The following is a 23,653-nucleotide window of genomic DNA, read 5'->3' on the forward strand; positions in this document are numbered from 1 at the left end:
CCTGATGGTTTTACCATCTCTTATTACAAAACCTTTAAGCAGACCCTAATTCCCCATTTTAATACCTTATGTAACTATTTACTCCAAGGGGGCTCCCTCCCTCCCCAATCGCTTTCAGCCCATATCACGGTAATCCATAAGGAAAATAAGGACCCCCTAAATTGCGGGAGTTACCGTCCTATCTCGCTTCTAAATACGGATGTGAAGTGGTGGGCCAAAATTTTGGCTCAACGGATTCAGTCGGTTCTCCCTGGCATTATCAACGAGGAGCAGGTGGGGTTCGTCTCTGGCAGGCAGGGGAGTGAGAATACAGTCCGTGTCATACAATTGATCACGCATGCTCGTCAGCACTCAATACCTTTAGCTCTTCTCAGTACAGATGCAGAAAAGGCCTTTGACAGGATCAGCTGGCAATTCATGTCTCGGGCACTGTCGAAGTTCGGCCTTCCGGACCAGTTCATCCAATCCGTTTTCTCACTTTATTCGCTCCCCTCTGCCAGAATACGGATTAATGGGACACTCTCTCCAGCTTTTCCCATTACTAATGGGACAAGGCAGGGGTGCCCACTCTCACCTGCCCTCTTTGTTATTGTCATGGAGACCCTGCTGGCCAGGATCAGGCAAGATCCGGACATTAAGGGGATCACCTTGGGGTCGCATACCCATCTAACGGCCGCTTTTGCAGACGACCTTTTGGTCATAACGTCCAACCCTCTAACCTCCTTCCCCAGACTTCAAGCCCTTTTTGAAGAATATGGAGTGGTCTCAAATTTTAAGATCAACTATACTAAGTCACAGGCCCTGAATATTTCTTGCCCACCCGCTACTGTAGACACGCTTAAAGGTTCCGCTGCTTTTTCGTGGGCCACTAAGTCAATCCCTTTTCTAGGTACCCATATCTCAGCAAAACCAGAAGATCTTTTCGAGTTAAATTATGTCCCCTTACTGAAATCCACTAGAGCACACTTACATTCTCTAAAACTTCCGTTTATCTCTTGGATTGGGCGGAAAAACTTCATTAAAGCTTTTATTGTTCCGAGACTGCTCTATCTCTTCCAAACACTTCCTATCTGGCTACCCCATTCCTTCTTTGTGGAGGTCCGCAGGGTCATCTCAACCTTTGTTTGGTCTGGTAAGTCCCCCAGGTTGGCTTATGCCACTCTCACTCGGGAGAGAAGGTTGGGAGGCTTCGGCCTACCCGACATATACCTCTATTACAAAGCATCAATGCTAAACAGAGCTTTGAGCCTCATCTCCTGGCGCCCTCTCGGCCTTGTCTCCCGACTGGAGTGTGATTTGCTTTCATATAGGGACAAGTTAGTTCTATGGGGCTTACGCAAATGTACTGCTAATAATAAGTTTACCTCGCCCTTATGGAAGGGTCTGTTACTGGAATGGACTAAACTGTATGGGTCCTCAACCCTTAGGTTCCCAAGCTTGAGTCTCCCCTTAAAGCTGCTGCAGGCACACGTTCACCCTACCACCTCTGATGTAACAGGAATTTGGGCTTTACTATCTAACTTTAAACTGAAAGACATCATAACTGCATCAGGTGCCTTAAATTGGAGTAAAATATATGAAATCCCTAGGGTTCAGGGAGCCTCCTTCCTAGCGCTTATGGCTTTTAAGAAAGATTTGGCGCTTTTGGAATCTTTTCCCAGGCCTACGGTAGATCCCTCTTGGTTGGAGGGGAAAATCTCTAACGCCCTTCGCCCCAAGAAACCTCTCTCCACTCTCTACAGAGAGCTACTCTCCTCCGCACCTCCAGATCTGTGGTTCCTTGCAGCCTGGGAGAAGGAGCTGTCCCTGTCCCTTTCAGAACCTGAAAAAGCCTTCATCCTCACACACTCACATGGTTTCAACCGTTGTATTAGAATACAGGCAAACTCTTATAAATTACTTACAAGATGGTATAAGACACCGGAATTCCTTCACAAGCTCAATCCCGCTATCCCAAACGGTTGCTGGAGGTGTGGAGGAGATATTGGTTCTTTATCTCATATTTGGTGGAGCTGCGAGAAAATAAAACCGTTTTGGGTTGAAGTAGAAGCAGCTATAAACAGGATATGTAATAGCCAGATTACCTTAGACGCAAAACTCCTGCTGCTCTGGTGTCCAAATGGCACGCTTACCCCCTCAAAGTATAACCTACAAACCATGCTTATTACAGCAGCTCGACTGCTGATCCCTCTATTGTGGAAAAATGAATCAGCTCCCTCGTTCTTGATGTGGACGGAAAAAATTGACCAACTATATCGGTTTGAAGAACTAGCCCACTGGGAAAATCAATCGAGAGCAGTTTTTGTAAAACTATGGTCTCCCTGGAAGCTATACCGCAAATTCTAGGCTTAGATATGTCTTGACTTAAGATTTTGATTGACATCCAACTCTTCCCCTCCCCTCTCTCCCCCAACCCACCTTCCTTTGTCTTGTTATAGCCCCCCCCCTCGTCAGATATTTGTTTGCATATTTCACTCCATTATCTGAAGTCGTGTATGCAATCATTTTGAATATATTGTGTTTGCTGAATATTCACTTATCCAGCTGCGTCTGGACACAAGATGCATGACTCTCTACATGACTGTGTATTTTTCTCAAATAAAAAGAAATTTGATAAAGAATATAACTACTATAATACTGCCTCCTATGTACAAGAATATAACTACTATAATACTGCCTTCTATGTGCAAGAAAATAAATATCATAATACTGCCTCATATGGATAGGAATATAATAGTATTGTCCTCTGATAATAGCACAGGGGAGTGAGCGGTTCTATATATGACATCAGATCTATTGTGTACTGTACACAGTGGGTTATATAATATATAATAGCAGGTTTACATTTTACAATACACTGGAGTTGTAGATACAGTGCGGTATTCTAGTAATGTCACATACAATGCAGTGAACTGTAGATGACCTTACACATTGTATTATAAAGGTAGTTATTCTACCTGTACATTTAATTGCTCTGCCCAACAGCTATATAGTATATACAAACACTGTACTGCTGAGGAGGTATACACTGTTCACAGGGAGAAAACTATGGAAAGATCTGATAACTTCCTGTATATTAAAGTGTACAATGCACTTTAGTTTCCATACACAGAATACATGTACACACCGTAGTATATATCACACAATGTGCAGTATGTCATACAGTGCGTAGTATATATCATACACAGATTTCAGTATAAATCATACAGTGCAGTATACACACACATTGCAGTACACATACAGGGCAGTATACACACATTGCAGTACACATACAGTGCTGTATACACACATTGCAGTACACATACAGTGCAGTATACACACACTGCAGTACACATACAGAGCTGTATACACACATTGCAGTACACATACAGTGCAGTATACACACATATTGCAGTACACATACAGTGCAGTATACAGACACACATTGCAGTAAACATACAGTGCAGTATACACACATTGCAGTATACACACACATTGCAGTACACATACAGAGCTGTATACACACACATTGCAGTATACACACACATTGCAGTATACATACAGTGCAGTATACACACACATATTGCAGTACACATACAGTGCAGTAAACACACACAGTGCAGTGCACATACAGTGCAGAATACACATTGCAGTACACATACAGTGCAGTATACATACAGTGCTGTACACACACACAGTGCAGTATACACACACATTGCAGTATACACACTGCAGTACACATACAGTGCAGTATACACACATTGCAGTACACATACAGTGCTGTATACACATATATTGCAGTACACATACAGAGCTGCATACACACATTGCAGTACACATACAGTGCAGTATAAACACACACACACACACATTGCAGTACACATACAGTGCAGTATACACACATTACAGTACACATACAGTGCTGTATACACACACATTGCAGTATACACACATTGCTGTATACACACACATTGCAGTACACATACAGTGCAGTACACATACAGTGCTGTATACACATATATTGCAGTACACATACAGAGCTGCATACACACATTGCAGTACACATACAGTGCTGTATACACACACATTGCAGTACACATACAGAGCTGTATACACACATTGCAGTACACATACAGAGCTGTATACACACATTGCAGTACACATACAGTGCAGTATACACACATTGCAGTACACATACAGAGCTGTATACACACACACACACATTGCAGTACACATACAGAGCTGTATACACACATTGCAGTACACATACAGTGCAGTATACACACACACACACACATTGCAGTACACATACAGTGCAGTATACACACACATTGCAGTACACATACAGTGCAGTATACACACACACACACACACATTGCAGTACACATACAGTGCAGTATATACACATTGCAGTGCACATACAGTGCTGTATACACACACATTGCAGTGCACATACAGGGCAGTATACACACATTGCAGTACACATACAGGGCTGTATACACACACATTGCAGTGCACATACAGGGCAGTATACACACATTGCAGTATACATACAGGGCAGTATACACACATTGCAGTGCACATACAGGGCAGTATACACACATTGCAGTACACATACAGGGCTGTATACACACACATTGCAGTGCACATACAGGGCAGTATACACACATTGCAGTATACATACAGGGCAGTATACACACATTGCAGTGCACATACAGGGCAGTATACACACATTGCAGTGCACATACAGGGCTGTATACACACACATTGCAGTGCACATACAGGGCTGTATACACACACATTGCAGTGCACATACAGGGCTGTATACACACACATTGCAGTACACATACAGGGCAGTATACACACATTGCAGTACACATACAGGGCTGTATACACACACATTGCAGTACACATACAGGGCAGTATACACACATTGCAGTACACATACAGGGCTGTATACACACATTGCAGTACACATACAGGGCAGTATACACACATTGCAGTACACATACAGGGCTGTATACACACACATTGCAGTACACATACAGGGCAGTATACACACATTGCAGTACACATACAGTGCAGTATACACACATTGCAGTACACATACAGAGCTGTATACACACATTGCAGTACACATACAGTGCAGTATACACACATTGCAGTACACATACAGAGCTGTATACACACATTGCAGTACACATACAGTGCAGTATACACACACACACACACACATATTGCAGTACACATACAGAGCTGTATACACACATTGCAGTACACATACAGTGCAGTATACACACATTGCAGTACACATACAGAGCTGTATATACACACACACACACACACACACACATTGCAGTACACATACAGAGCTGTATACACACATTGCAGTACACATACAGTGCAGTATACACACACATTGCAGTATACACACTGCAGTACACATACAGTGCAGTATACACACATTGCAGTACACATACAGTGCTGTATACACATATATTGCAGTACACATACAGAGCTGCATACACACATTGCAGTACACATACAGTGCAGTATACACACATTACAGTACACATACAGTGCAGTATAAACACACACACACACATTGCAGGACACATACAGGGCAGTATACACACATTACAGTACACATACAGTGCTGTATACACACACATTGCAGTATACACACATTGCTGTATACACACACATTGCAGTACACATACAGTGCAGTACACATACAGTGCTGTATACACACATTGCAGTACACATACAGTGCAGTATACACACATTGCAGTACACATACAGAGCTGTATATACACACACACACACACACACACACATTGCAGTACACATACAGAGCTGTATACACACATTGCAGTACACATACAGTGCAGTATACACACACACACACATTGCAGTACACATACAGTGCAGTATACACACACATTGCAGTACACATACAGTGCAGTATACACACATTGCAGTGCACATACAGTGCAGTATATACACATTGCAGTACACATACAGGGCTGTATACACACACATTGCAGTGCACATACAGGGCAGTATACACACATTGCAGTACACATACAGGGCTGTATACACACACATTGCAGTGCACATACAGGGCAGTATACACACATTGCAGTGCACATACAGGGCTGTATACACACACATTGCAGTGCACATACAGGGCTGTATACACACACATTGCAGTACACATACAGGGCAGTATACACACATTGCAGTACACATACAGGGCTGTATACACACATTGCAGTACACACACAGAGCTGTATACACACATTGCAGTACACATACAGTGCAGTATACACACATTGCAGTACACATACAGAGCTGTATACACACATTGCAGTACACATACAGTGCAGTATACACACATTGCAGTACACATACAGAGCTGTATACACACATTGCAGTACACATACAGTGCAGTATACACACACACATATTGCAGTACACATACAGAGCTGTATACACACATTGCAGTACACATACAGTGCAGTATACACACATTGCAGTACACATACAGAGCTGTATATACACACACACACACACACACATTGCAGTACACATACAGAGCTGTATACACACATTGCAGTACACATACAGTGCAGTATACACACACACACACATTGCAGTACACATACAGTGCAGTATACACACACATTGCAGTACACATACAGTGCAGTATACACACACACACACATTGCAGTACACATACAGTGCAGTATATACACATTGCAGTGCACATACAGGGCTGTATACACACACATTGCAGTACACATACAGGGCAGTATACACACATTGCAGTACACATACAGAGCTGTATACACACATTGCAGTACACATACAGTGCAGTATACACACACATATTGCAGTACACATACAGAGCTGTATACACACATTGCAGTACACATACAGTGCAGTATACACACACACACATTGCAGTACACATACAGTGCAGTATACACACACATTGCAGTACACATACAGTGCAGTACACACACACACACATTGCAGTACACATACAGTGCAGTATACACACATTGCAGTGCACATACAGGGCAGTATACACACATTGCAGTACACATACAGGGCAGTATACACACATTGCAGTGCACATACAGGGCAGTATACACACATTGCAGTACACATACAGGGCTGTATACACACATTGCAGTACACATACAGGGCTGTATACACACATTGCAGTACACATACAGGGCAGTATACACACATTGCAGTACACATACAGTGCAGTATACACACAGGGCAGTATACACACATTGCAGTGTACATACAGGGCAGTATACACACATTGCAGTACACATACAGAGCTGTATACACACATTGCAGTACACATACAGAGCTGTATACACACATTGCAGTACACATACAGTGCAGTATACACACATTGCAGGACACATACAGGGCTGTATACACACATTGCAGTACACATACAGGGCTGTATACACACATTGCAGTACACATACAGGGCTGTATACACACATTGCAGTACACATACAGTGCAGTATACACACATTGCAGTACACATACAGAGCTGTATACACACATTGCAGTACACATACAGAGCTGTATACACACATTGCAGTACACATACAGTGCAGTATACACACATTGCAGGACACATACAGGGCAGTATACACACATTGCAGTACACATACAGGGCTGTATACACACATTGCAGTACACATACAGGGCTGTATACACACATTGCAGTACACATACAGGGCTGTATACACACACATTGCAGTACACATACAGTGCAGTATACACACATTGCAGGACACATACAGGGCAGTATACACACATTGCAGTGCACATACAGGGCTGTATACACACATTGCAGTGTACATACAGGGCAGTATACACACATTGCAGTGCACATACAGGGCAGTATACACACATTGCAGTACACATACAGGGCTGTATACACACATTGCAGTACACATACAGGGCTGTATACACACACATTGCAGTACACATACAGTGCAGTATACACACATTGCAGGACACATACAGGGCAGTATACACACATTGCAGTACACATACAGGGCTGTATACACACATTGCAGTACACATACAGGGCTGTATACACACACATTGCAGTACACATACAGTGCAGTATACACACATTGCAGGACACATACAGGGCAGTATACACACATTGCAGTGCACATACAGGGCTGTATACACACATTGCAGTGTACATACAGGGCAGTATACACACATTGCAGTGCACTGTACACAGACCCCTCCCTAGCAGCTGTCACTGGATCCCTGGGGAATGCTGCACGTCCGCCTAACCTTCCCCCAGACTCCGCCCCCCGCAGTGACAGCTGAACTTGCTGGCTTCTATTGCTTGGCTTTCTTTTGTTATCTTGCGGGAGGAGGGGGTGGGGGAGGGAGCGCTGCGCTGTGATTGGCTCATCCTGCTGTCAGTCACTCTTCCCGTTAGCCCCGCCCGCCGCCTCTCGCCCGGTTCGTTCCAATGTCTCAGTAAGCGGCGGAGAGCAGAGCGGGGGAAGCGGGCGGGATTACAGCGGCAGCTGCGCTCCCCGGGATGTGAGTGTGACCCCGAGTGATGGGGGAGCGCCCCTAGTCTCCTCTCATCCGCTGCTGCTGTGTCACCCGGCCCTCGCAATGTCTGTGAAGGAGAATCCGTGTAAGAAGTTCCAGGCCAATATCTTCAACAAGAGCAAATGTCAGAACTGCTTCAAGCCCCGGGAGTCGCATCTCCTGTCAGACGAGGACCTCAATCAGGTGAGCGCTCCCATCAGCCCCTGCGCTCGAGGCTGCCCTCTAGGGGGGTGTGAGAGAGCAGGCAGGCGTCCTCCAGGGGCACTGCCCTGATGGGGGGCTTCTCCTGGAGGCTCGGGGTCCCCATAGAAATCAATGGAAGCCGCTAAGTGGAGGTCGCCTCCTATTTCACCCCTCTTTATGGGGGGGATAGGGAATGGTTTGTGGGGGGCCCTTCTGTTATGGAGAGGGCCTGCGATAGACCGCAACCTAGTGCACGGGGTGAGAAAGCACCGACTTTGGGCTTTCGATAAAAAAAATCAGTATGGGGGCGAAACTATATACCGCCTAGCTTCCCCCCTGAACCTGCTGATGTGGGGGCCCAATGGCTATGCCCTAGGTGGCCTCTAACTACCCCCCACCCTTGGCTGGGTGCCCTGAGACGTAGACGAGGGGCAGGGGTGAAGGCGCGAGCCTTCTTGTGTCAGTCTTCCCCAGAACGATCCCCTAATCCGTCTCCATTGACAACCCCAGTGATCTAGAAGGTTGGGGGCTCACTCAGATCTTCCTGGGGGGGGGTCTTTAATGTCTGTGGAGGCCATGATGGGACCACTTCCAGCTTTTCTCCAGGGTGATACATTTGGACTGTTACATTGTTTCCATTGACTGTATGATATTTGGCATCATGTGACCTGTCCTAGGCCTGTGTGTTAGATACCGCTTCTAGCTCCTGGAGACCCCCTGGACATTGACGAGGCCTTGCATTAGGCCCCACTTGTTTTTACCCCCCTCCCCATTGTGTAGTATATGGACGTAGCTGGCAGCGCAGGGGTTAACCCACGACCGTAAAGCCCGGAGCAGCGGCGTTCTCCAGCTTTATGGGTTGCACTTAGCAGTGGAAATTGCATATTTCCTGAATGTGCTACATAATTCCTGCGCTCTGGAGCTGCCGAGGAGCCTGGAATCATCGTTGTATGGGGAGGATTCCTCAGGATTTCCACTTGTCTATCTGCAGGAGGGTCCAGAAGCCGAGCCAATGTCTATTCACTTCCAGACGACCTTTTTTTTTTTTCTTTCTCTTTTTTGGAGGCAGGGGTCTGTACTTGGGGCGGCTGTCAGTGCATTGTGATGGCATGAATGACTGTAGTCATGGCAACCGGCCTTGTGTGTCCCCACAGTGTAACACCTCATAACCATCTATCCAGGGTCTTCTAGGACGTTTGTGTCCCACAAACTAGATGTTTATTGGAGGACAACATGCTGAATTATTGGTGTATGTTCTCAGGGTGGGACCTGGTTCATCAGCTCTGGACTTCCAATGAAGCACAGACTGGGATCCATTTCCTTATTAATACCTATTGGCATAGAGAGAAAGAGCCCTAAGTGCATGACCGGCCCCAAACCCAAATGTTAGAGGAGGATATGGATGTAATCTACGTAAAATGGAGTCACCTAGTAGATGTATCACATTACTTATCCTGTACTGATCCTGAGTTACATCCTGTATTATACTCCAGAGCTGCACTCACTATTCTGCTGGTGCAGTCACTGTGTACATACATTTACATTACTTATCCTGTACTGATCCTGAGTTACATCCTGTATTATACTCCAGAGCTGCACTCACTATTCTGCTGGTGCAGTCACTGTGTACATACATTACTTATCCTGTACTGATCCTGAGTTACATCCTGTATTATACCCCAGAGCTGCACTCACTATTCTGCTGGTGCAGTCACTGTGTACATACATTACTTATCCTGTACTGATCCTGAGTTACATCCTGTATTATACTCCGGAGCTGCACTCACTATTCTGCTGGTGGAGTCACTGTGTACATACATTACATTACTTATCCTGTACTGATCCTGAATTACATCCTGTATTATACCACAGAGCTGCACTCACTATTCTGCTGGTGCAGTCACTGTGTACATACATTACTTATCCTGTACTGATCCTGAGTTACATCCTGTATTATACTCCAGAGCTGCACTCACTATTCTGCTGGTGCAGTCACTGTGTACATACATTACATTACTTATCCTGTACTGATCCTGAGTTACATCCTGTATTATACTCCAGAGCTGCACTCACTATTCTGCTGGTGCAGTCACTGTGTACATACTTTACATTACTGATCCTGAGTTACATCCTGTATTATACTCCAGAGCTGCACTCACTATTCTGCTGGTGCAGTCACTGTGCGCATACATTACATTACTTATCCTGTACTGATCCTGAGTTACATCCTGTATTATACTCCAGAGCTGCACTCACTATTCTGCTTGTGCAGTCACTGTGTACATACATTACTTATCCTGTACTGATCCTGAGTTACATCCTGTATTATACTCCAGAGCTGCACTCACTATTCTGCTGGTGCAGTCACTGTGTACATACATTACTTATCCTGTGTAGATCCTGAGTTACATCCTGTATTATACTCCAGAGCTGCACTCACTATTCTACTGGTGCAGTCACTGTGTACATACATTACTTATCCTGTACTGATCCTGAGTTACATCCTGTATTATACTCCAGAGCTGCACTCACTATTCTGCTGGTGGAGTCACTGTGTACATACATTACTTATCCTGTACTGATCCTGAGTTACATCCTGTATTATACTCCAGAGCTGCACTCACTATTCTGCTGGTGCAGTCACTGTGTACATACATTACTTATCCTGTACTGACCCTGAGTTACATCCTGTATTATACTCCAGAGCTGCACTCCCTATTCTGCTGGTGCAGTCACTGTGTACATACATTACTTATCCTGTACTGACCCTGAGTTACATCCTGTATTATACTCCAGAGCTGCACTCCCTATTCTGCTGGTGGAGTCACTGTGTACATACATTACTTATCCTGTACTGATCCTGAGTCATATCCTGTATTATACTCCAGAGCTGCACTCACTATTCTGCTGGTGCAGTCACTGTGTACATACACTACATTACCTATCCTTACAGTTTGCAGAAAGCACCTTAGCTCAGCCGGCACCATCTTCCTTGCTCATGGCAGGCTTGGCTCAGGGTGGACCCTTCTTCCCTCTGTAGGATTCCCGTGTACAGTTGGACCTGGAGATCTTTTCTGCTCCCGGGTTTGGTGAACAAGGACTAGCCGGACGATTTACATGGGTCAATTATTGGTTTTGAACCCTTGTTTCCGTCCCGTGTTTGGACCCTTATAGATGGGTCAGCTTTGTTGTGGTGGCTGGAAACCTGCAATTCGGCCCTAGTGTCCTCTGTCTCCCATGCAGGGGACTCCTCTCAGTAATTTGGTTGTCCGCTTATCTGATCCTTTCACTTTTAGGGGTAACGGCAGTTCTTGTGTGTAGTCCCCTCGGGGGCCGAGTGTGAATGAAACATAACGTACACGTTTACGGACGTTCCTGTCCTCTGTCCTCTTCGTTGTCAGGCCCCCACAGGCCCGCTCTGAGTTCACACACCTGAGCCCAGTGCCGGATGAGGGAACGCCCCTTAGCGGGACACTGACCCTTGGCCCCCCTCACCTGCTGTAGTGACTGTTTTCCCCATAGTACCCCGAGAATCAGAAGGGCCCCATCTGCTCCTAGGAGAGCTGGGGAATGAACGATAGGGCTTCCTTTACATCTCCTCCAGGCCTGATACCTGGGGATGGATCTCTGCTTAGCTAGGTCTTCAGGAAAAGCGGGTGACGTCCCTGCGGCAGCCATATTGAAGCTCTCCTCAAACAGTTACACTGGAGCTTGTGCTGGGAAGCCTCTTCTAGATTCAACAGTTTGGGGGTCATCGACCAGGATGCAGCCCCCGATTCCTCTGGACTCTTGACACGATGGGATTGTTTTTCTTTCCTTCTTCCTGCGGAATCCGCCTGCTCGCCTTTGATCTGGCCAATTATTTTGGGTACGCCTTTGTTGTCGTCGCCTCCTTCTATTATCTGGGTTTTTCACGTGTTGATGGGTAAAGAGTTGCGGAGAAGGACGGGGCATGCTGGGATATGTAGTTCTGCCGTTGACGTGTTCTGCCTCCCAGGATTCTACGTGTTGGCAGAGAGCTCTGTGTACATAGCGCGTCAGTCATCCCCTGCAGATCCTGCCAGAACATGAAATACTATACAGAGCGGCACAATTAATCCTGGGCATTACTAGTCTTCATCCAGAGCCAAGACCTTGTGCCCGGGCACAGCAAGGCACATGAACGCCACGGGGTAGAGGGCTCCTCCCGTACACCCTTACTGCATTCATAGGCTTCCATAGAAATGACCGTTACCACGATTCCCGACGTCACTCTCCTCCGAGCGCTGACGCGTTTCCGATCTAATGCCCTAGTATGTTGTTGCCGTTGTACCTAAAGAGGGCTGGAAACGTTTCGGGGGTCGGTGATAAAAAGGTTCAAAATGTGGCAGGTTGGATTTGATGCTGTCCCTTCATAATTTCTTATCTGGTCCAAATCTAATGGCACCAAGCGCTGATGCGTTTCGCACATAAAGTCTACTTATTTGTAGAGCTAAGAGCTGACGCATTTCTTATGTAAAATTCTTAGCGCGGTTTGGACCAAATGTCATTTCATGGACTGTGGATGAGGATAAGAGAGTGGTGCTTTCAATAAGGACCCAGTTTGAAATGCGTCGGAATGGATCCTGTTGCTATAGGCTGTAGTAGACGGCCCGATTCTGCGGGCGATTGTTGGGAAGGAAGCGTTTCCTCCTGGCAATCGCCTGCTCACTAGCGGAGGAGACCGCTGCTGTTACAAGCTATATCTCCTCGATCACGACTGCCCGATGGACGAGCAGCATTGTTACACTGCCAGATGAGCGCTAACGAGTGCCAGCGATGATCTGGCAGAAAATCTGCCAGTGTAATACAGGCTTTAAGCCTAATGTAACTTATTATTCTCTGCTGCGACAGGAAGTCTATAAAACTCCCCTCTCCGATGATCACTACCAAGGCCTCGTTCATATTTCCATGTCCGTGTTTTATCTATGAAGGTCTGTGGTCCGTGTGGCATCTGTATTCTACGGACACTGTGCAGCGGGAAACGGATTACAGATGCCATCCGTGTTGCGTCCGTGATTTTTTTCACTGACCCATAGACTTCAGTGGGCGGGTAGTTGTGAGCGTCCTTGTGATTGTTCCACTGAACCACGATACGTGGAAAACCACTGATGTTTTAAACAAACACCTTAAAAACAATGGCTACATGTGCTGTCCGCATCTTTTGCGGCCCCATTAAAGTGAACAGGTCCGCATCCGAGCCGCCAAAACTGCGGCTCGGATGCGGACAAAAACAACGGCGTTGTGCATGAGTCCTTAGTCGCATATCTCCAGTGCGGAGAACCCCCACCGACGTGCGTGACCTATAGCGCTGCGGTACTATTATAGGAGGACTGCTTTAGGGATACTGCAGATCCCGCCTGTCGATGGCGATGAGCCCCGTCTTCCTTTGGCTTTGACGGAGCCGACCACTCGTGGAGGAGTCTCCATTTTGCAGTTCTGCTTGTTGTGCTCGGGATCCTCCTCAGGATGATGGGGGTGGTGGGCCACGGAGTTGTGATTTCACAGTCTTTGGTTTTGTGTGTGGGCCCCGGCCTGTGACATAACAAGTGTAATCCACTGCGGTGATGTAACCAGTAATCTTATTTCTCTAATGAGCCTCTGCCAAGTGACTCACTCGGGGAATGTTGGCTCCCGTCTCCGCTCTGGGCTTTTTACCTAATGGGTTAAGTACTTTTGAATGTTTAACTCCATTGATGCTGGTTCTTGTTGTGCCCTTTATCAGCTATAATATAGGGCTGCAGATCACACACTGGAAGACACCTGTACCCCCGTATCCTGACTGAGGCCTCATACAGCAGATCGACGTCACAGGGTCCATACCGCCATATTGTGCTCCGTGTGGCACCGTAATACAGTGATTCTTCCCTAGAAGAAATGTTAAAATATCTATATATCATATAATCTGAGGTAGAGTAGGACCCCACAGACATTGGTACCGTATTACTGCTCCATCCAACCTGAGGTTATTAGGCGCCATTTTATGGTTGTGTGCTTAAAGGGGTTTTTCCAGGAATTGATAATGATGACCTATCCTCTGGATAGTCCTGAGTCCCGGCTCTCCTGCCGATCGTCTGGTTCAGGAAGCCGCGGGGCTCACCGGAGCTCTGGTGAACGCAGTCCGCTCCCGGCATCTCTCCCATGCACGGGGCCGTCCATTGTATAGTGGAAGTGCTTGGTGGGGCGGACCCGCTCCTAGGCCATGTGACCAATATACGATGACGTCACATGCCCTAGGAAGAGGATGCTGTGCTCAGGGAGCGCCGGCCTCTACTAACGGCTGATCGGCGGCGATCCGGGAGTCGGACCCCCGCGGATCTGATATTGATGACCTATCCATAGAAATTCCCAGATAACCCTTTAAGGCCTTCTATGTGATTAGAATAACATGGCTTCTTTCAGAAAAACAGCCCCACATCTGTCCGCAGGTCGTGTGTGGTATTGCAGTTCAGCCCTGTTCAATGTAAATACCAGTCACAGCCCATGGACCGGTGCGGCGCCGTTTCTGAAATCAGCCATGTTATTCTAACTTTATTTTATGCACTTGTCTAGCGCTGACATACATCAAGCTGTCCCCAATTGGTCTCACAATCGATGGGCTCATGCACGCGACCGTATGTATTTTGTAGTCCGCAAAAAACGGATCAGCAAAAAATACGGATGACGTCCGTGTGCATTCCTTATTTTGCGGAACGGATCAGCTGGCCCATAATAGAACAGTCCTATCCTCGTCCGTGATGCAGACAATAATAGGACATGTTCTATTCTTTTGCGGAACAGACATACGGAAACAGAATGCACACGGAGTAACTTCCGTTTTTTTGGGGGACCCATTGAAATGAATGGTTCCACATAAAAAAAACCCCCAAAAAATGGAACGGACACGGAAAGAAAATACATTTGTGTGCATGAGCCCTAAGGATCTGTTCCTCACTACACCCCTCCACATACATAAACACGGCCCAGAGAGGAGTACTCCCTACTGACGGTGGCTCGCCTCCCATGAGAACAAAGCATCAGACATGTTGGAAACCCTTCCGTGACACGTACCATCAGGGGGAGAGTTGGGGAATGCCTTTACACAGCAGATGGTCCACTGACCTTTATCTGATGTGGGTGGGCACCTTTACATGCTTACGTAATACGCCTCCCATTTGAGGGGTCCCATTCAGAGGCACCTAATGCTACTTGCAGCACCAGCCTGATTGGCCAAGAGGCAGCACATGGTCGTGCACACGAATCCCACATGACGTAGCTCTGCCAGCCAAGCCAGGAGCGTCTATATGCTGATGAATGGCGCTCAGTCACCTACCTAGGACACAATGACCCTCCTCCCACCGACAGCGGGTCGATGACAGTGATTCATCTTTGATCCTGGGCGACACTGTGACTTTTTGTAGAGCAATTGATTGATTTTAACTATCGTATGCCCGCCGCGGTCCACAAGATTGCATTCATCTGAGTTCATTCATTTGGAGTGCAGCTGTCGTTCAATAGTTAAAATCAACCAGTGGCGCTTCAAGAAGTCGCGGTGTAGACAAAGGCCTGAAGGGACCAAAAACCGGAAGCGATCCATTCGCTGAACATATAAGAGAATGCCCTAAATATGGTGTCTCCCATCTATGATGGAGTTGTTAGGTATTCAGTTCTCCCAGATTCCTCTTTCACCTGAGTGGATTGAAGTGCGTCCATATTCCGGCTGATATACCATTGGGTTGTCGTCAGTATTGCTTCAGTAATTCATCCGTGTTTACATGCGTGTTCCTTCCTTCATGCACGCCCTTAGACTGTAATGCGCGGATTTGGAAGCGAATATGCAGAAGCCTAGGACTTGCTGCGGATTTCAAACACTGATGGAAATTATTATGACCTCAGCAGCAGATTCTGGTACATAAAACACGCGCCAGGTTCAAATCTGCTCGTGAGACAGAGGGCGTTGGCGGAGGCGATTGCTTCATCAGGCCTCCAGAAGTGCAGTCAGTTATGGGTGGCTTCTGGAGAATTTGGAGCCTCTGGTGAGGTTTGGGTGGCTTCTGGAGAATTTGGAGCCTCTGGTGAGGTTTGGGTGGCTTCTGGAGAATTTGGAGCCTCTGGTGAGGTTTGGGTGGCTTCTGGAGAATTTGGAGCCTCTGGTGAGGTTTGGGTGGCTTCTGGAGAATTTGGAGCCTCTGGTGAGGACCTGGGTGACGCAGACGTATCGTGACGTTTTTGCGGTTTTAGCAAAAAACGGATGCCGCCCGTGTGCCTTCCGCAACTTGCGGAACGGAACAGGAGGCCCATTATAGAAATGCCTATTTTTGTCCGCAAAACGGACAAGAATAGGACAGGACTCATAATTTTTGCGGGGCCACGGAATGGAGCAACGGATGCGGACAGCACACAGAGTACTGTCCGCATCTTTTGCGGACCCATTGAAATAAATGGTTCCATATACGGACCGCATGCGGAACGCAGAAAACGGTCCGTTTACGGAAAGCAAAATACATTCGTGTGAACGAGCCCTAATACTGAGATTGACGGCCAGACGCTGAATACGTAAGTGTCCCAGCATGCCCCGCGTGAGTGACACCTGTGGACCCCATGTCTTCTGTATCATACCTTGTATGTCAGCTTTAGGGCATGCTGGGGGTTGTAGTTTTGCAATAACTAGAGCGTTCTAAGGTGGAAATCTCTGGTGTAGTGACAGTGACTGCCAGTTATCAGGTCAGTCGGAAGCTCCTCGGGATGACGCTGCGCCTCCTCAACCTGTGGACGGAGGTGGCCCTTTTACCTCCAGGAACCTCGTATGACCTTCCGTTTATCAGACTTGGGGATCTGAACTATTTCCTTATGTTTAATGTTGACTTATAGGCTGCGAATGTGTGGCCATTCCTCAGCACAGGTATGAGAGCCTTTCCCCAGTCGTCTCCATGACACCAAGTCCTGAGATTGACTTCCTTCTGATTGGACAGGAAAAACACAGAGAGGTTAAAACCCCCACCCCCTCCTCACATCACCAGTGTTTTTCCTGTCCCATCAGGATAGGAAGCAGGAGAGGTGCACGGAGCTCGTTTGGGCTCACCTGGAGTTTTTTTTTTTTTTTTTTCATCTGGGCCGAGGTCGGATCTGCAGTGCAGCTCTCCCTCCTCCGTTTGGTTAGGCCTGGGCTCGGGCACATAGGTAGTGCCCCTGCGAAGATTCCCTCTGCGGCGGTCCCGGAGGGCTTGATGCAGAGGGAAGGAGGAACACGGCGGATCGGCACTGTGATGTGTCCCTTCCGGCCGGCAGGCGGATGACGTCAGACGCCGGGGGCGGAGCTAAGCGCGCTGACGTCATCAACATGCGCCACAGGTCCTGCAGCATGAGAAGCACATGGAGACACTATAAAAACGCTCAGGACCTGTGTAACGGCGCCCTGCATAGCGCGGCTCACATATTTTGGTGAAGCATCTCTGAAGCGGTCGGGAGTCAAGATGAGCACCCCCCTCACGCCGGGCTCTGGAACCGAGCCTGCATCAAACCCTGGGACAGTGAGTAACCTGTTCTCAGGTACATGCCTTGTATGGTGGGTTCAGTCTGCTCATCCTTTCCTCCCTTACCATTTCAGGGAGAAAAGGATTCGGCTTCTGCAGCCAAAAAAACTAGAAAATGTGGTATTTGCTGCAAAAGATTGTCTAACACTGGATCCAAGCCCCTGTGTAAAGAATGTACTGCCAGTGTCATCAAGTCTGAGTCTTCTAGTCTAATTGAAGACATTAGAAAAGTGGTAAAAGAAGAGGTTCAGCTAGCCTTAACTACCAGAGAACCTACTCCTCCCAAAGTTCCCCCCACTCAGGACGCCCGTAGTGTTAAATCACTTATCCTGGATTCCGACTCTGAGGGGCTGGCGGTCTCAGACTCCGAATCTGTCCAAAAACACCCGGCATCTTCAGATGAAGAGGGCGAATATAAGCGCTTCCTGTTCAATCCTGAAGATATTGATGAACTTATCAGGGCCATCAGGGCCACCATTCAGATGGAGATGCCTAAAACCCCTAGGTCTACCCAGCAAGAAATTTTTGGGGGTCTAGGTGAAAGGAAGAAGGCCGTTTTTCCAGTCCCTGATAGTGTCCAAAAATTAATTAGGTCTGAATGGGAAAAACCGGATAAAGGATCCTTTATCCCAAGAGGAATTAAGAGGCGCTACCCCTTTAGCCAAGAGGACTGTACGGATTGGGAGACCATTCCCAAAGTAGACGCGCCAGTGGCCAAGGTAGCAAAACATACGGCCCTACCGTTTGAAGACTCAGCACAATTGAAAGATCCTCTAGACAGGAAAGCGGAGAGTCTCTTGCGAAAGACCTGGGAGACTACGGCGGCCCTTCTCAAACCGGGCGTTGCCTCCACATGTGTGGCCAGAACACTGAACCTTTGGCTAGACCAGCTAGAGATACATCTGGTCAATAAGACACCACGGGATCAAATTCTAGAGAGCTTGCCTCTATTAAAGATGGCAACCTCCTTTCTAGCAGACGCAGCTGCTGAATCAGTTAAACTGTCCGCCCGTACAGCTGTTCTCTCAAATACAGCGAGAAGGGCACTATGGCTTAAAGCGTGGTCAGGAGATATCACATCTAAAAATAAATTAATCGCACTCCCCTTCCACGGTCAGTACGTTTTCGGAGAAGATCTAGATAAAATCCTAGACAACGCGACAAATAAAAAAAGAGGGTTTCCAGAGGAAAGATATAAACAAAAAAGGCAGCCCTTTCGTGACCGATTTTTTCAACCCGAAAATAAAAAAGATAAAGGGAAGACTGGGAGGTGGAGCTATGCGAAGGGAGGCAGGGGGAGAAGCTTCCTCTTCAACCCAAATCGGGCCGAAGCCTCCTCATCCAACAACAAACAAGGACGCCTATTATCACGTCCCAATTCACAGGTCATCAAGGGAATTCCTAAGGTTCGCAATAGAATTGGAGGGAAACATTCAGCATTTCCAGTTCAGGTGTCTCCCCTTCGGGATCTCTTCTGCCCCAAGGGTTTTTACCAAAATAATGGCGGAAGCCTTGACAACCTTGAGAGAAAAGGCAATTTGTGTGATCCCCTATCTGGACGACCTACTGGTAGTGGCGGACAACATAGAGACCATGGGAATCCATCTCGGGTTAGTCCTGGATCATCTACAGAGCCTAGGTTGGCTCATCAATTGGAAAAAATCGGATTTAATCCCATCCAAACGGAAAGTTTTTCTGGGCATTACTCTAGACACAGTCTCCCAAAGATCCTTTCTACCACCTCAAAAGATAGTAAAACTTCAGACAGCTTTGAGGAAGTTCAAGAAGGAGAAATTCTGTTCAATAAGACAGGCCATGAAGGTACTAGGGAGTCTGTCCGCTTGCATTCCAGCAGTTGCCTGGGCACAGTTCCATCTAAGACCACTCCAGAAATTCATCTTAGACAAATGGAACAGATCGCAATTAACCCTAGAGAGGAAAATATTCTTAGATGCAGAGACCAAAAAATCACTAACTTGGTGGCTCAGCAATTCGAACCTAGAAAACAGGATTTTCTGGGCACAAGATCTCCCTCTAGTCATCACAACAGATGCCAGCCTCCACGGGTGGGGAGCGGTCGTCCAGGGGAACTCCTACCAGGGAACATGGGGGAATTACGTGAGCCAGCAATCCTCAAATTTCAAGGAGCTGAGGGCAGTGTGGGAAGCACTGAAACACACAAGTCAGCTGGCAAAGGGTCGTCACGTCCTAGTCTACTCGGACAACGCTACAGCCGTGGCCTTTATCCAACACCAGGGAGGCACAAGGCATCGCCCGCTACAGAACCTGGCAAACAAAATCTTTTCCTGGGCAGAAGGCAACATTCAATCTCTTTCAGCGGTTCATTTGAAGGGAGTTTTAAACATTCAGGCCGATTACCTAAGCCGGCACAGACTAGACCCAGGGGAATGGATGTTAGCTCCAGAAGCCTTCCATTTAATCACGAAGAAATGGGGCAGGCCGACGATAGACCTGTTTGCATCCAGGAGAAATCATCAGCTAAACCAGTTCTTCTCCCTCAACCCCAGGGATCATCCTCGGGCAGTAGACGCCCTCAACCAGAGTTGGACAACAAACTTAGTCTACGCCTTCCCCCCATTTCCGCTTATCCCCAGAGTGTTACAGAAGTTCCTAAAAGAAAAGTGTACACTAATCCTGATAACCCCCTTCTGGCCCAAGAGAAGTTGGTTCTCCCTCTTGAAAGCCCTCAGCGTGGAAGCTCCTCTCCTTCTACCTCAAAGGCCGGACCTTCTAAGTCAGGGACCTATTTCTCACCCAGACCTGAAAATACTAAAGTTAACAGCCTGGATTCTGAAGAATCCAACTTATTAAACTTTGGTCTATCAAAAAAAGTAGTGAACACCTTACTCCTTAGCAGGAAACAGAGTACCAACGACAAGTACCAAAAAATATGGAAGAAATTTGCTGATTGGTCTGGGACCTCCTTCAACCAGTTTAGAGCCAACATCTCACTAATCCTGGATTTTCTTCAAGAAGGGCTAGATTTAGGTCTATCCCCCAATACCCTTAGGGTCCAGGTATCGGCTTTAGGAGCACTATATAATACCAAGCTAACGGAACATCCCTGGATATCCAGATTCCTTAAGGCGGCAGATAGGATCAGACCTACAATTAGAAACATGGTGCCACCATGGAACCTTAATACAGTACTAGGGGGTCTAACCTCCGATCCATTCGAACCTCTGGACTCTATCCACATCAGATGGCTTACCATTAAAACGATTTTTCTGGTGGCAATAACCTCAGCCAGAAGGGTCTGTGAGCTGCAGGCCTTGTCCATCCAAGAACCATTCCTTGCAATATTTGAGGACAAATTAATTTTCAAATTAGATCCGACTTTCCTCCCCAAGGTAGTCTCGACCTTCCATAGGTCTCAGGACATTGTTCTCCCCTCGTTCTGTGACGATCCGAAAAACGATCAAGAAATCACTTACCACACATTAGATGTCCGGAGAGCGGTCTTAAAGTACCTGGAAGCTACCAGCCTTTGGAGAAAAGACAAAAATCTGTTTGTCCAATTTTCAGGTCCTAACAAAGGGAAGAAAGCGGCAAAAAGTTCCATCTCCAGATGGATTAAGATGGCAATCTCCGAAGCATATAAAGCTCAGGGAAAAGACGTCCCTGCTTCCCTAAAAGCACATTCTACGAGAGGCATGGCTGCCTCCTGGGCGGAAAAAGCCTCAGCCTCCTTACAACAGATTTGCAGGGCAGCAACATGGAAAAGAGTTCATACTTTCACTAAGCACTACAGACTAGATGTAGCTGCTAATGACGACCTAAGATTTGGACGTAAGGTCCTGTCGGCAGTTGTCCCCCCCTAATTGTATCTTTGATATTGTCTCAGGACTTGGTGTCATGGAGACGACTGGGGAAAAGAGTATTACACTCACCGGTAATCCGGTTTCCTGGAAGTCTCCATGACACCACATATATCCCACCCTTTTTTTCTGCTATTAGCTATTATCCTTTCATCCTGGGGTTCTTCGTTAAAATACACTGGTGATGTGAGGAGGGGGTGGGGGTTTTAACCTCTCTGTGTTTTTCCTGTCCAATCAGAAGGAAGTCAATCTCAGGACTTGGTGTCATGGAGACTTCCAGGAAACCGGATTACCGGTGAGTGTAATACTCTTTTCTCATTCCTCCCCCATAATAAGGCTCCTGCCTTCAGAATATGTGCAGCAGTGCTGCACTATAAATCATGGAGGGTTACGCAGCACCAGGCGCCAGTACTGGAGAGTACTCCGTTTTCATCAGAGTGGACTGGCAGTGCCAGCAGAAAAGGGCAAAGCAAGTGGAAAGAAGTGAACCCATCCCCCCCACCCAGCCAGCACTATTAATCAGATTTTTATATATATATTTTTTACAGTAAAGCTTAGGTGGAGGAGCCCTTTAAAGTAAACATCTGAATGTATAAGTATAACCCAGACTCCTGGAGAGAAGATTTTATGATGCAGGAGAATCAGTGGGGGAGGGGCTGATTTAACTCTTTATAACCCTCTTCTAGATGTCCATGTTTAAAGAGCAATTATCAGGATGTTGCTGGATGAGTCTACTTCAGAATCTCCATAGGGAGGAGGACAGGGGCTGGATGATGGGGGTGGTGGTCACCTCTGGTTACACAGAGCATTTACTGCCTGGCTGCATTCACCAGCGGGTGTCCGCTCTTCCAGCGGGTGTCCGCTCTTCCAGCGGGTGTCCGCTCTTCCAGCGGGTGTCCGCTGCCAGGGACTTTAAGGCCTTTTTCACACGAGTGTGACTGATTAGGTCCGGATGCGTTCAGTGAAACTCGCACCATTTTGCAAGCAAGTTTAGTCAGTTTTGTCTGCGATTGCGTTCAGTTGTTCAGTTTTTTTCTACGCGGTTGCAATGCATTTTGATGCGTTTTTCACGCGCGTGATAAAAAAAACTGAAGATTTACAAACAACATCTCCTAGCAACCATCAGTGAAAAACGCATCGCACCCGCACTTCCTTCCGGATACAATGCGTTTTTCACTGACGCCCCATTCACTTCTATGGGGACAGGGCTGCTTGAAAAACGCAGAATATAGAACATGCTGCGATTCTAACGCAACGCAGAAGTGATGCGTGAAAAACAACGCTCATGCACACAGACCCTCTGAAATGATTGGCTTAGGATTCAGTGCGGGTGCTATGCGTACACGTCACGCATCGCGGAAAACTCGCTCGTGTGAACGGGGCTTAATAGGGACAGAAAACAGTCCTGTTGTCTCAGCTCGTTGTCCTCAGTCTCCAGGCTAAGGCTGTTCTCCACCTCGAGGAATGTCATCTGCTAGATCAGTGGTCGTCCAACCTGTG

General features: G+C 47.0%; 1 protein-coding gene across 10 annotated transcripts in view; it reads left to right on the forward strand.

The window, feature by feature from the left end:
* The first annotated feature begins 8,485 nt into the window (after positions 1–8,485).
* The window catches only part of LOC121008366 (myosin phosphatase Rho interacting protein), a 96,096-nt gene continuing 80,928 nt past the window's right edge, over positions 8,486–23,653 (forward strand). For all 10 annotated transcript variants that reach the window (XR_005780567.1, XR_005780566.1, XM_040440856.1 and 7 more), the window contains exon 1: positions 8,486–8,784. Coding sequence is in view for 8 of the 10 variants with exons in the window: in XM_040440856.1 (XP_040296790.1) it covers positions 8,665–8,784 (120 nt within the window). In the remaining 2 variants the exon portion in view is untranslated. The remainder of the gene's footprint in view (positions 8,785–23,653) is intronic.

This window comes from Bufo bufo, chromosome 7, assembly GCF_905171765.1.
Source record: "Bufo bufo chromosome 7, aBufBuf1.1, whole genome shotgun sequence".
NCBI lineage: Eukaryota > Metazoa > Chordata > Amphibia > Anura > Bufonidae > Bufo > Bufo bufo.